This window comes from Clarias gariepinus, chromosome 10 (genome assembly GCF_024256425.1).
Source record: "Clarias gariepinus isolate MV-2021 ecotype Netherlands chromosome 10, CGAR_prim_01v2, whole genome shotgun sequence".
Classification (NCBI taxonomy): Eukaryota; Metazoa; Chordata; class Actinopteri; order Siluriformes; family Clariidae; genus Clarias; species Clarias gariepinus.
In genome coordinates, this window is record NC_071109.1 from 20342685 (window position 1) to 20357454 (window position 14770).

Below are 14770 nucleotides of genomic sequence, written 5' to 3' on the forward strand. Positions count from 1 at the left end.
CCCCCAGAACTGTTACGCTGCTGATCCTGAAGAGAATTTATTTACAGCGTGGATTAGCCTGCCAGTGATTGATGTTACTCCACCAAACAGTAAACCAATTAGAGGCATGATGTAATGTCATTTTAAAAGGGTTATAATCGTGTTGCTCTTGAACTTGGGGCCCTGATCAGGCGTAATAAAGATTTATAGCAGATCAAAGGAGAGGGTAATGCCATTAACAATAGATTATATTCCAACAGAAATTACATTAACAGCTTTTTCTCCTTCCCCTTTGCTAAATATAACGCTGGAATTGGAGATTTTGATGCAGGAGAAGAGTTTAGAGGGCTGCGCAGCACAGAGAGGGCATTAATAACTCAAAAAATGAGTGCAGCTGTGCTCCAGAAAACCGTCTTCCATTTGGGGGAAATTAACCAAACCTTGTGCCAGAATCCGGGGCCGATATTACTGGAGGAATGCTGCAACTTTAACGGTTGTGACATGGCATTTGTACAATCGCAGCATAATTCAATTGTCTTCTTTTGACAGTTCTTGGTCGCACGTCTTTATGTGTTTGTTCACAAGTTGTTGTTTTTTTAAAACTTTGCCACATTTCAAGTTTACTATGGAAACAGCGACATCTTGATAACGTGATGGCACAACATATCCTACTGCACAGAATAAGAAAAAAAAATCCTTGATTTCCTTGAATTTCATGATTGCTGACTAAAACTAGAATAAATTTGAGCATTATGTACAAAAACACTAGAATTTTAGGGTTTAAGTTGATATCGAGAGGTATTTAAGGCAAAGAGTATATAACAGGCTAAAATCTGACCATGTCAACCCAGGTTATGGCTTTAAAATTAGTTGAGTTATCAGAAGGGCGTGACTGCACAAGTATTTATGCTTATAATGGAACATTTAATAAGGGCGTTACGAAAATAAATAAAATAAAAATATATAGAGTTTACCTGCGGTGGTCTGGGCTCGTAGAAGGTATGAGTTAGGGGAGATTTGGTCCTCTGGGTGGGGCTCCAGCATGGTGTGGGAAGAGCTGCTGTCCAGCAGGGGCACCTGGCACTCTCGGATGGTGGGTGAGGCTTGGTGGAGCGGGGCAGTGGGTGGAGAAGGTGCCGGTGGTAGAAGGCTGGAGGAGGCAGTGGATGGCGGGAGGGGACGACCTGAAGAAGGGAGAGAAAGAAAGAAAGAAAGGATGTCAAACAAGAGGCATGGGTACGGCTTTACATCTCATCATACAAATATTCAGTGGTGCTGAACGTGTTCCTGTGGACATTTCATCATGCATGAAAACCGGGAGAAATTAAAATGTCACAACATTCAAAATGTACATTACATAGAGCCTCTTGAGACTTAAGCTGTACATGGGATCCCCAAGCAGCTGCATAAATCGACAGTGGAGACAGGAGAGTGCACAACGGTGCAGAATCGGAGTGCTGCTCGCAGGATTTTTATCCTGCACAGCTTCACACGCACACGCGCGCCCACACACACAGAGCGTCCCATGACATTACTCTAATATAGATGTCCTGTATGTGATTTCCCTAAGGAACGCACACCAGACCTACATAATATATGACGACAAGAACAGGCCGTCTCTCTCACAAAACCCACAGTGTTTTTAATGGTAGGAAACCAGGAATGGGACAAGTCATCATTCCTATTACAAGAACCTTCAGCTTTTGCTATAATTGCACCGATGTTTGAGGAAAAATTGCAATCATTTTCTCTGTTTCTCTTTCTCTGTCTCTTTTTTTTAAATAAGTACATTAAGTCAATTCTTGTAAAAGCTGATAAATGAGGTGGCTATTACATTTCTTAATTACCCAGACAAAACAATTATGGTTCGAGACAAAGTAAGAAATCTGCCATGTTTTTTGTGCCTCTTGATGCATAAGTGTTTTGATGACTGATGTTTTTCTTTCAGGTTCTTGTCAGTATAGCTAAGGGACCTCAGAATCCAGATGATAACATATTGTCATTTATCTCCCTGATTAGAAATAAAAGCGGAGGGGACTTATAAGGCTTTTGCTGTCCTGATGGTCTCTGTAAGATACCAAGCTACGAGGAGGACTGATGAGTCACACGCACAGAGGTCTGATTACGCTTTCATGCGTCTGTAAGCCTTTAAGCGCCAGAGCTTTCACATACATCAGAACTTCTAAAGAACATAAAAGACTTTTAATGCTAAGGTAAATTGAGACTCCTTCATACAACTTGTGTCCATGCCTCTCTCTCTCTTTGTCTCTCTCTCTCCCTTTCTCTTTTTCTGCAGAGTTCAGGCTCAGTGACTGCTACTAACCGTTTCACATGTGACTGTCAGCAGTCAAGCTTGCTCTTATTGATTTAAGACTCCACTGCTCTATAGCTTAGACCCACATGCCCAATGTCAGAACAGGTCTTGTGATATCCTCGCTCCAGAAACCAGCAAAACACACACATACACAACTGACACCATTCTTTTCTGCTTCTTTTTAATACCCTACCACTCCCCATTCCCACTTAAGACATACTTTGACCTCGAATGCCTCTAGATGAGGCACTGTTAATGCATATCCTGAAATCTTGCTGTGTAAGAAAGTATATTCGGTGTTAAGCAGACCCCGGGGATGCGGCTCTGCGTCCTGTTAGATAACGAAAGATGAGAAAAGGAGGAGAGCACTCTATGTTTACAGACGGCACGCGATTACTGAGATCTGAGTAACTCAATCCTGAAACATATGGGAATTCAGAGAGTCGATTCAATAAGAGAGAAAGCAAGAGAGAGAGAAAGAAAGAGAGAAAGAGAGAGAGAAAGAAAGAGAGAAAGAGAGAGAAAGAAAGAGAGAGAGAGATTGGTGAGGGCGAGAGTTGAATATTTTAGAATATTTATTCTTTAAATGGGTTAAATACCTAAACTAATTAAAAAAGAAGTAGATTGTAAAATAGTAGCTGACATCAAAGAGACAGAGGGTCAGCGAGGGTACGCACCCTGGAACAGTCATTAAAATAATTGAACACATTATTAAGTTGGAAAAAATTGTAAGAAAGAAAAACATTATTAAGTGAGAAAAAAGCTTGAGTTGGAGTCTGACATACTGTAAGTGCTATCAGCAAGCTCAAAATAAAACCCTGTATTGGAGTTGTTAAAGAACAGGTTTCCTGATGCAAGGCTTTAGGTAAAGGGTGAGAACGTCTCTGTTCTTTGCAGAACATCATGTTTAAAGATTCCTAAACATGCAGGATTTTACACCAATCAGATTGGACCCTTCATGATTATAAGAAAAGTGATATACAGTACACTACCAGTTAAAAGTTTGGACACACCCTCTAATTCAATGGCCTTTCCTGGTTTTATTTCTTTCTTAATTGTAAATCAATGCTGATGGCTTCTGAAATAGGCAATAATCTCCTGGGAACAGCTGATGTTGAGATGTTGGTCTACTTATGCTGTGTAAAGCCGTTATAACAGAGGTGGCAAGTGGCAAAGTACAACTACTCCATAATTCTTCTTACAGTATTAGTATTTTTCTGTTCGTGTTTGTATTTTCCGTATTTTGGATTTTTTTTTACAACAATGCTATTATTTTAATTAATTGCGAATCTTGTCACTATAAGTCTTAACTAGACTTGCACTTTCATGTGATCAACAGCAGCAACAATACTTTAAAATACTATTTATCATTAACACAGTCAGATAAATATCGATAAAAATCTGTTTCTTTGTTGAGGACTTGTACTTTCGTATTTAAAGAACATTTTGGAGCAAGTACTTCCACTTGCTTGTATTTTGCATTCTTTAAAAAAAAAAAATTTAAAATATGACTGACAATAACTTGACTTGAACTAAATCCTTTTAACGTTTACATTGAATTTCTCATAGTCTCATAGTGTTTCGTACTTCCTTTTTTTGATTTAATGGCAGAGCTGGCATGGACTCTACACGTTTGTGCAAAACCTTATGATCTCATTTAATACAAATCCTTCTGAATGTTGTCTGAACACACAGAAGAGATGAGGCACGAGGAAAACCTGACCTTTACAGTTTACAGCCTGAATCTAGAACTAGAACAGAATCATGAATAATAAATATTCAGGATATTGAACATTTACTTTGCTGGTTTTGACTATTTCAAAATTCTAAGACCTTTTAAACAGATTTTTAATATATATATATATATATATATATATCTGTCAGAAATAAGGAGAATGCTTTGTGAGAGGTGGAGAGGCTAAACAGAAACACGAACACACTACAAACGTTAACTATGAACTGTGGCAGACCAGCAGGGTGTCCAGTAAAGACAAAAACAAGACGAAGACAGAGCAAAATAACTTAAAACACAGAACTGAACTAGACCTAAAATTAGAATTTTACACAACAGCATGTGATGCGAGTGATGGCAGGCGTGCCTTCTGGTGCTTTTCTGACAATATAAAATATATTATTACAGTACTTGTTAATATATGTTTTTTTTTTTTACCTACTTTTTAGTTGTGATTGCGTTAATTAGCCTTGTGCCCAATTAAACGTGTCTATAATGTTTAGATAATGGCATGCACAACTGAGGTGCTCTTTTACAAGGCAGACACCGTTTGGCATGACAGCAGGCAATGCAGGTCTTAAAGCGTGAGGGCAAAAAAAAAAACGAAAAAAAAAAAAAAAAACGTGTGATCTAAAAAAAAAAAATTAATTCCACTCCTGAAGACTTTGGTTGAGAAAGTAACAGACTTTCAGCCAGTTGGATTTCTTGCTCATTTGGAAATTCATGAAACCACACTTATTTAGCATGTACTGCAGGTCTACGTTGCTTCTTTTTATTATCACTTTAGAGAGAATGAACTGGGGAAAAAGAATGGCTGTCTGGTGTGAGATAACATCAGGGCTTGTTAACTACCTTGAAAGTTGCCTTGTAATTAAATAGGTAAAGCCAACGCTGCCTAAAATAATGCTGTTCTGCAGAGGCCCAGAGTGGAGTGAGCCTGAGCAGCGCTTTCTGTTCTAACTATACCGTATATCAATCTCTTATCTTCTTCATTTATTTAGTCTATACCAATAAATGGTATTTAACCATGAGAGACACTGATGGTGAAACTGGACGCAGAATAAGATTAGAGATGACAATAGTAATCCGAGTAACTTTAATATAGTGACTGTTTTTGCATGTTCATACACACATTTACAGTATACATACAGCCATGACATTAGAAGCATTAACATTAGTTAATGGGTTTTGGGTTGCGCTTATACCATTGAGGTGACTCTGGCCCCTTGGTAGTGGATCCGCCTGTGGTGCACTGGGAATTCTAGTGCCATCCAATTGTGGCCAGCAGTGAATTTTTGCCGATTAGTGCTGCACTGGCTTCTCTGTGGGACTGTAGCTGACAGCTGACTTGTGGTTCCCATGGGGCATGGGTTAGCCTTGGGTGCCCATAGTCATATTTATAGGGGACAGTCAGCGCCTCTAACCTTCTTCCTGCCCATCGCTTGACCAGATAAATAAGGGCGAGAAACCACTTTAGCACAACGAGGAGCTTACCGGGGCTAGCAGCAATTTTTTTGCCAACCATCCTGTAATCATGGCTGCCTATAAAAGAATAGCTGGGCAACAGTTTGGTGACTTGGCTAATCTTGGGCTAATTTATGACTATCTTTTTGTTGCTGTGCACTTTCAGAGTCTGGACACTCCAAAACCTTTCTCTGCGGGACGCTCAGCAGAGAAAGGGTCATCGCAAAATATCGACCACCTCCTTGACTTCCTCAGCTTCAGCTTGTGCCAGCAATGATCATTCATCAGCTCAAGACGACCGCTGGTGCTTCCACAGGCCAAGGATCTGTAGCCTCTTCCCCTTCCTCCCTGACTCTCACCTCTATTCATCTTTTTTCCATCTTCCTTATCCCTATTTTTTGTTAATAAAAGAGCACCTTCATTCCTCAACACTTCCAGTGTCTGTGTTCTGGCCAGCTCAAGGTTTTACAATATCAATACAATATACATTTTTATTTGTTGCTGGAAGAACAGCAAAAAAAACAATGGTTTTTGAGAGTTCCTCTAAGATAATGCTTTTGGGTATTGGATTAATATTGTGCTCCAATAACAGCTCCAATAAAAACATGTGATATGGTGTGATATACAGTAGTGTGATAGTAGTGATGCCAGTCACAGCATAGCATCTAAACGCCAGTGACGTGATAAAACTTACTATTTGATATATACTGTACACAGTGTTTACTTAATAGAAAGTGTGAGAGCAGCTGACATGAGTGTGTAGTCCAGCATCAGTAAGTGTGGTCATTTAAAATTTGCTGCGAACTCAAAGGTATTCACAGGCACAAGGGTATAAACTGAGCACGCAGAGACACTATCATGTGTGAGAGCAGGCATGTTTTTGCAAACACCGAGCAATGAGACATGCGTCCATCCAGGGTCTGCACACTGCTTGTGAGTCGATGTAGGACTATTTTAATGACCATGTGCGCTGAGACTCCTCTGTACACTTGGGCCAGCCAGTCTCGAGCTCTATTTTAATGATGCTGCTTAAATGCCAAACCTTCTCATCATAACACTCACTGCTCTCAGCACATGGCATTGAAGAAATGCATGTGGTAGTGCATGTACAGTATGTGCATTGTAGCACGTGTACTGTATGTGTACTGAATGAGGGTTATTAAATTTTTTAAATCACCTTAATCACAAAAAAAATTGCATTAGATGGCCAAAAGCAATTATGAGAAACTTAATCTCCTTTGCAATTAGGCTCAGGGGCATTTCTTAACTATTGTAATTTACTTTTGGTACATTTCTATAAAGGTCAGTGTAAATTGCTTTGTGTTATTAGAGCAAAAGGTTGGGAGGGGGACACATGATCCTCTAGATGATTCTTTTTTTTTCCTGTCCTTTCCTACTTCCAATCTCTTCATCAAGAGAAGGCTGTTCCGGTTATTGAAAGCTCTGATGTGGATATGACCTTGGCTGTCTCTCCAGATAGATGTGCTGCGGTGGAATCTCTGCCATGATGCTGCGACAAACGCGAGCGAGCTCTGAAGAATTTCACGCTTCTGATATGAAAAATCAGAGCTAAATAGAGCTGCCAGCCACGCACTGACCCCTATTACTCGCCGGCCACGAGCACTCCACTATCCATTACTTTAGATCAACACTGTTTTAGCCCAAGTTGATTCTGCAGCCTGTTTTCACCACAGTGTCAAACTCCAGGTTCAACACTTAATTTCACTCGTGAACTAAGACTCAGGATTGTTATTATTATTATTAGTGTAGAAATAACTGTGTGTGGTTCTGAAATACTGAATGCAAGGACCGAATTTTTCATTCCTATTTCACACACACAACATCTCCCACATCCTGGTCTGGTGAAAGGCCACAACGCTCCCTCTCTCCGCCCATCTGTCCAGTGTGAAGATGGAGAGCCAAAGAGGCCAAAAAGCACAAGGAGTGACAGCTGGAGCCCAGTCACACGGAAAGTGACAAATTACTACCTTAATGAGTGTAATTTATCATCTCTTCCCCTTTTTCTCCCTCCCTTTCTGTCCCTCATTCCTTCTTTCCTCTACTTCCTTTAGTAAATTACCCAAAATACCTAGAATTCTTCTACAACAAAACAGCAGTGGACCGGAATGATTAACGTGAAGAAACAAGTCACCTGAGACAACTCAAAGCGAGCGGACGTCCAAAGGCTAAACGGTTGCCAAGAAAAACAGTTTTCTGTAAATCTGACCATTTTTTAAAGTGCTACACAAAAAACTGAATTGAAATTAAAGTGAAAAGAATTTCTCGAATGACTTCAATCACTGTACCACAGCACCGGTGTCAAACTAGCAAAAGACGTCCTGCATTACTGCCGGACTTGAAAATGCTTTTCTTTATTACTGCATCAGTTAGACCTCACTGTATCACTGACAGTGTAGAGAAAGGCTCAACTTAGCATTGTAGCCTTAAATTCTTGAATGTACCCATAAACATGTCATTACATCATTTGCAGGTGTGACAATGTCCCTTGTGGCACTTAAATCGCTACCAGAATTGCAAAGGTCACCGTAACCCTGCATCAATCGCTGCGAATAGCTCACTGCATCACTGCATCATTTCCAGACCTTATTGTGTTACTGTATTGCTAGTAGTACTGTGAAAATCTCACTGTAACCATGCATATTCAATATAGTTTGTCTGCACAGTATGTATGACTGCATTACTGCATTCAGTACTTTTTAGTATCATGGACTGGAACAATGTGTCTTGGGCAGGTAACTGTAATGAAACAAACAATGTGCTTATATAATTTAACTACACTATGAGTTATCATACTGATATTATTTAGCCTTTTTTTTATTATAGTGGGTAGGGTTCAGCACAGCACTTATTATTTCATTAATAATCAGAATAACTGGCCAATCTAAAGAAAAAAACAAAACAAAACACCTCAGTCTGACCCAATCCGGCATGATCAGAATACTTTTTTAATCAGTTTTTAATAATTTGCTTAATACTCTCCATGTAAACACTTGATTGGATCGTTTATTCCTTGTTGTATTAAATATAGTCTGTCTGCAAACTGTGATGAGTTTACAGGAGGGAAAGTTTACTTTCATTCCTGATCTGAAAACTCCATGAGAACAACTCCCTCTTACCCGTCTTTACTTTTTTAACACTGGGTCTCTGGCTGAAGAAGAAGCACTGATTTGACTTGCCATTTCATAAAGTAAATAATAAAGGATCTAACCCTCCAAAAGACAAGACTGAAGTCCTGTAGAGGGACAGATTTGGGAAACCTAACCTCGAAGCTGAAAATTATTTTTATTTCTAGCAGACTTTTGACAGAAATATTAATAAGTTGTGCATCTTGAAAAAGTTATAATCTGATTAGATTATTTGAGCACATAAATGCCGATCTTATCAGATCAACGTCCATGTAAACAGTTACACTGGAATCTCTCATCAGAATGATTTCTATTGGAACTCTTGCCCGTCTTGTCCAAACATAGCTAATACAATTCTTTTATTCAGCAGAAGATGACCACATCACGCCATGGGAACAATATTTGTCTTACTGCTGTTCTTTCTAATTAAACAGCAATCTCAGAAGCACAAACATGGAAAACAATCCAAGAGGACATTTAAAGATTTTTAAGAATGTTAAACTTCTCTCCTAGGAACTCATCACCTCACCGCACCTGCGGCAAACATGTGCAGAAACATTAAATTAACTCCAAAAGGAAAGAACAGAAACGATTAGACCAAGTGTTAACATCGTTAATAATACCAAGGATTACTGTGAATACCAAAGAAGATTCCGAATCTGGCCAGTTTGTTCTGATTGAGATGGTTTGCATGATGCATTTTTATTTTGCCACTATTCTGAATATGAGTGGAATATTAGGGTCCATGTAACGGCTGCTATTGGGAACCGCAAAAGTCTCACTATAACACTGCATCTATAATGCACTACAGCAGTGTCAAAACTCCATCCTCGTGTACACTTTGGAGCTCCCTTGCTGCTGCCAGAATGTGTGCTTTGCTTTTGAATGGTTATAACAGTACAGCCAGACTTTACACCCAGACTGCCAACACTGGCATCTATTAAAGGAGGCAGTCCAATCAGGCCTATTAAAATCAACCCCCATACGCAACCCCCCCCCACCACCACCATCACACACACACACACACACACACATACGCACACGCACACTCACACACTCTGCAACCTACTGCTCAGCCAGAAATACAAAGACATGGTGAAGGAGAGAGAGAGAGAGAGAGAAAGAGGGAGTAAGCAGTATTCTGAAAATAAAGCGAAGCTCAAGCATAAATTAGCTGTTTGCTTTAATTAAAAATGTTGCCATTTATTTGCTTAAACCCCTACTTCTTTAGCAGATAATTTACATATTATTCCCTGAACAATTACTGTGATATTTAACTGCCCTCAGAACATTCAGCGCCTCTAGCTTACAACTCCACCATAATCCTCCCGAAACAACGCAGCATAAGCACGACTGGAGGAAACACAAATCAAATCCACTTATCTGAAGCTGTTTCAGAGCACACAGGCACGACTGAAGCTCTTCAGAAGGTTTATAGGTGGCAACCAAGCAGAAAGGAAATGTAAACATATGCAAAGATAATGGGAAAAGCTGCACACTATGCTATATACACTACTATATGCTGGCTGTAATTCTTTTTTAGCAATTTAACAGAAGAGCACATCTCTCCATGAGGCTATAAAGAGCGCCTGTGAGGAATCCTGCAAACACAATTTCTCTTGTATAGACAATTAAAGGGAAATTTTAACTAACATATGGCTTTACATCATAAAAGGAAGCAGGAATTTGTGTCCTAAAGATGGCGGACACACATAGATTATTACGCTATAAGGATCTGGAATCCTAATCTACTACACTGGAATTGCTGCAAGTGTTTCAAAAATAATACATTTATATAACTATGCAAAATGTTCTATTAACCTTTTCATGTAGTGATTGTGTGGGTTGCTACGAAATGGATAAAAAACTAAAAAAAAACAAAAAAAACGTTTTCTTAAAAGGAAAATTACAAACACTGTCATGCCTCGAAATCTTAAATACATCCTTTAGGACAAGAACAAGTCTTAAGACAGATCCTTTTTATTAGATTAAAGGAATAGCACATCTGGGTAAAGCTTTGTGCAACAGGCGGATTCAGGTCAAGGAGAAGTGGTGCTTGTGACTGACTAGCCAAACATCTCTCGAAACAAATGGATATCTTTTGTAAGTTCCCAAAAGATTATATAAATATACTTTTTCAAGCATGCTGAACCTGTAAAAGTGATTATTGTTTGCTTGTTCACTGGTTTCAATGTTCCTCCATCAAGCTGGCGAGATCTTACAGTGATCTCAGCATCCGTGGTCCGAGATGACTAACTCACGGAGTGTGTACTCAGGAGAAGAGGACTGTATGGATTCCATTACATGCACACACACACACACACACACACACACACACACATATATATATATATATATAGCTAGCATCACACATGCTCACTCACACTGCTGATCATCAATTACTCTCAGGCCACCTCTCTTACTGTATTACCATATAAATTACATCAGGGGTTGTTGATGTGGATTGTTGACACGGCTCAGGGTTCCACATGGTCCTTTTAACGGAAATAAATGTTTACCATCAAACCTCCACCTCGGCTCACCTCAGGAATGGGAGATACACGTCTGTTCACTTCCGATTGAAATCTTCCCCACAGTCTGTGTTAAAGCACTGCAAATCCTCTATTTATCTCTCTCACACTCATAGGCCTGCGTACGCACACACATGCACAAGTGCACATGCACACACATATTGCTTGGCAGCAGTTTACAGTTTCCTCTCAAGGCTGGGTATGTTGCATCATATATTAGCAACAAAATGTTTACTTTTTAAACACTGTTGTGAAAGAGTTTTTAATAAAGCATTTTAATGGGCCATCCAGCTGTGCCCTCAGACTGTAAAAATTCACATTTGTCTTTGTGTGTGTTTTTTTTTGTCAGATGCACCAAGTCTTACAGTAATGTGCTACGCCTGAAAATACAGGAGAAAAAAAAAAGTATGGAAAAAACAGGACTATTTTAATCGTCATCATTCATAGCTTACTCAATACTAAAACTTTATTAACTATGATCTTAGAGAACTGTAAGCTGACTTCATGTGAACTAACTGAACAGCGTTACTGTTTGATTCTGGTGTATTAAATCTGAGCACAGAGTCAAATTGATTTAGAATCTTACCCAGCAGGAATTTTTGGTTGTGGTTTTGTTAATTTGGGACAAGGCCTGTATTAGGTTGCGTTTGAAGGTCAGGAGTTACTTTGCTGAAATAATGCTGGAACAATGTTGTCTACATGATGATGATGGGATAACACTGCCTCTAACAGAATGTCACAAAAACAACAACTTCAAACAAAATATTCATTCCAGATGACCCGAATGGGGCTCCAATACAGTACGTGCTTAACAGTAAGGCTGAATGCACCTACTGTATATAACAACAAGGGCCCCTAAAAATACCAGACAACAGTAATAAAATAAAATGTTAAAAAGCAAAATCTGAAAGGAAATTAAACAGAGAGGTAACATTCCGACATTAAGAGATGCATGGAATGAGCCACGCACATATATTGTGTCTATTTCAATCTTTTATCAAAATTCTGTTATAAACACCGTTAGAAATTTACATTTAGGCATTTGGTAGACGCTCTTATCCAGAGCGACTTACATTTTTATCTCATTACACATCTGAGCAGTTGAGGGTTAAGGGCCTTGCTCAGGGGCCCAACAGTGGCAACTTGGTGGTTGTGGGGTTTGAACCTGGGATCTTCCGAACCGTAGTCTAATGCCTTAACCACTGAGCTACCCCTGGCCCTTTTATTTTGCATGTTGTCGGATGTCTTAATGGATGTTAAAAAACTGGGCCAATGGTTGTTATGAGGTAGTACTCGCAAGATTAGGTTTGGATCATACATCTAACCTTATTTCAACATAATTTTATCAAAGCGTATCACGATCATGATGCAATCAGCATTATGACTGTGTCCTTCAAAGTCAATCTAACTTTCAAAAACAAAAAAAAATATGTGGTTATGATGGTAGATGTCATAACAACTTCCCTACAACTATAATAAAGCACTCATCAGATATTATGGTTTCCTGCTGGGTTCTAAGCAGTCTAAAAAATGTTTCTATGCAAAAGATTGGTATGATTTGTTTCACAGGGATGGTATATACATTATAATGTACAAGTCAAATGTGTCAAAGATAAAATGTTGAATGTTCAATACTGTACAACCATTACTGCAGTGAAGCATACTGTAATTGTGGAAGTGATCATACTAAAAGCTGCCTTTTTGCTTGCTTCTCTGACTAATTCACACCAGTTACATGTTTGTTTGTTTGTTTTTTAGGATTTTTAAAATTCTAAGATTTAATTGTGCTCTGTGGGATGTTTGATGTCTGGGGTATTTTCTAATAGCTTGATCTTTGATGCTGTTTCTTTTAATATGCTTTCCGACCAACTTGAGTTCAATAAGCTAGACAAGTGACTTTATATTGCAATCATGTGACACACTGGTGACACCCTTTGTGTTCCTTTAAGATGATCAGACTCATGAGCATCATGAGAATTGGAATAACTCTTCTGTATGTGAGAAGAGTCTTTGTCTGCATCTCAGAGATCTTAGTCACACACTACACCGCACACCTTCCCAATCAGCAAAAAAAAGGTGTGAGCCAAACTGGACGGCATCACCGTATACATCCTAACTGTGGACACTCCCAGGCTGAGATATAGTCGAATTCATCCTGACAGATCATGATATCACAGCTCCAGCACCACATCGCTGCTGAATAAACGCAGCTCCAGCTCAAAGTGCTGACTCTGCTCTCACCGAGTCCTCTCACGGCACCATTTCTCTCCTCACTTCTCCCCAGGCCTTTAAAATGTTTGCTTATATCAGCCACTCATGAGAATGCATTGTGTTTCAGAATTGCTAATTGCATTCCAGCCTGCTTTTATGTCTCTGGCGTAGAATTCTGTTTTTATGATTGCAAGCGATGAGGAGGAAAAAGAAGAGAGAAAGAAAAAATCTTCAGATTCCACCGTCTGTCTCCTTCTCCTACATCTCTTCATATGCCCCATACTCCCTCGTCTCTAGGATCCCATTCTATCATTTTGAAAAGAAACTAAATGTCATTTTTTTCCCTTTCTCAGTTTAAGGAAATTCCAGCGTCATGATTGTGTCTTTCTTTAAAATCGCTGTCTATTTTAAGTATGAGCATCCAAGCTCTTTGCTTCCCCTCTCTGCTTTCTTTCCTCTTCCTGATCATTCTTCTTCTTTCATTTTATCACCAGACCTGTAAAAATATATTAGTTGTATTATTCTGAGTGTTTTTTTTCCCCTTCCTCTGTCACTTGCAGCTAACGATGATACAGGCTTACCGAACTGAAGTGACGGCCGTGAAGTGTTTGGTCACGGCTGCAGCGCATCACTGAATTTGGGAGTGGGATCTCGGTAATATAATATTCGGAGGTAATAAGCCAGATGAAGAGAGAGGGCTGAGGAAAGCTTTGAGTCTGTTTCGTACTTTATAACTGTAAGAAGAATGGACATGCTCTAGTTATTTAATATAATTAAAAATATATATCAGATATCAGAATGTAATGAGTAATAGATAAAGACCTAGCTTTGGTGCAAGGCTTTTTTCATTAAAGGAATACTTTGGTCATTTGCAGTCTAGCCTGAAATGGGTATGTCTGGTACACTTATGTGTATTGAGTGGAGAGAGAGAGAGAGAGAGAAAACACACAAACGCACACACAAGACCCATTTACTAAAATTTAATGGTGGTTGTTGGGGAAGTCAATAAGCATTTACTCAAAACACATTTCTTAATCCAAACCCTTTCAAGAAGGCCTCAGTTAAAAGTATTTTGTGGTTATGTGCTGTTGATGTTGTGGTGCTCTGATTACACGACTCAACCTTTAGGATATCTTAAATAACTAGAATTAAAAGCTGTTTTTGAACTTCTAACTGTCTCATCCTTTCTTGTTAAAGAACTTTCTTGTTAAAGAGTAACGGTTGTAGTTACGTGGTCATTCTGTATATTTACAACTTCTGAATGGGATTCAGCACCAGACTTTCTTTACTTTCCTCAGCTCTTAGAGGTCTGTTCAGATTACTCTTACTTGCAACACAAACTGTATCAATTGGGACATTTTGGGACATAAAGTCAACAGTATCTGTCATTTTC

At 39.1% G+C, this 14770-nt stretch overlaps 1 protein-coding gene across 2 annotated transcripts in view; it reads right to left on the reverse strand.

Moving 5' to 3' along the window:
- The window catches only part of tenm2a (teneurin transmembrane protein 2a), a 245280-nt gene that overhangs the window by 89350 nt on the left and 141160 nt on the right, over window positions 1-14770 (reverse strand). For both annotated transcript variants that reach the window (XM_053505760.1, XM_053505761.1), the window contains exon 3: window positions 954-1163. In XM_053505760.1, coding sequence (XP_053361735.1) covers window positions 954-1163 — 210 coding nt within the window. The remainder of the gene's footprint in view (window positions 1-953; window positions 1164-14770) is intronic.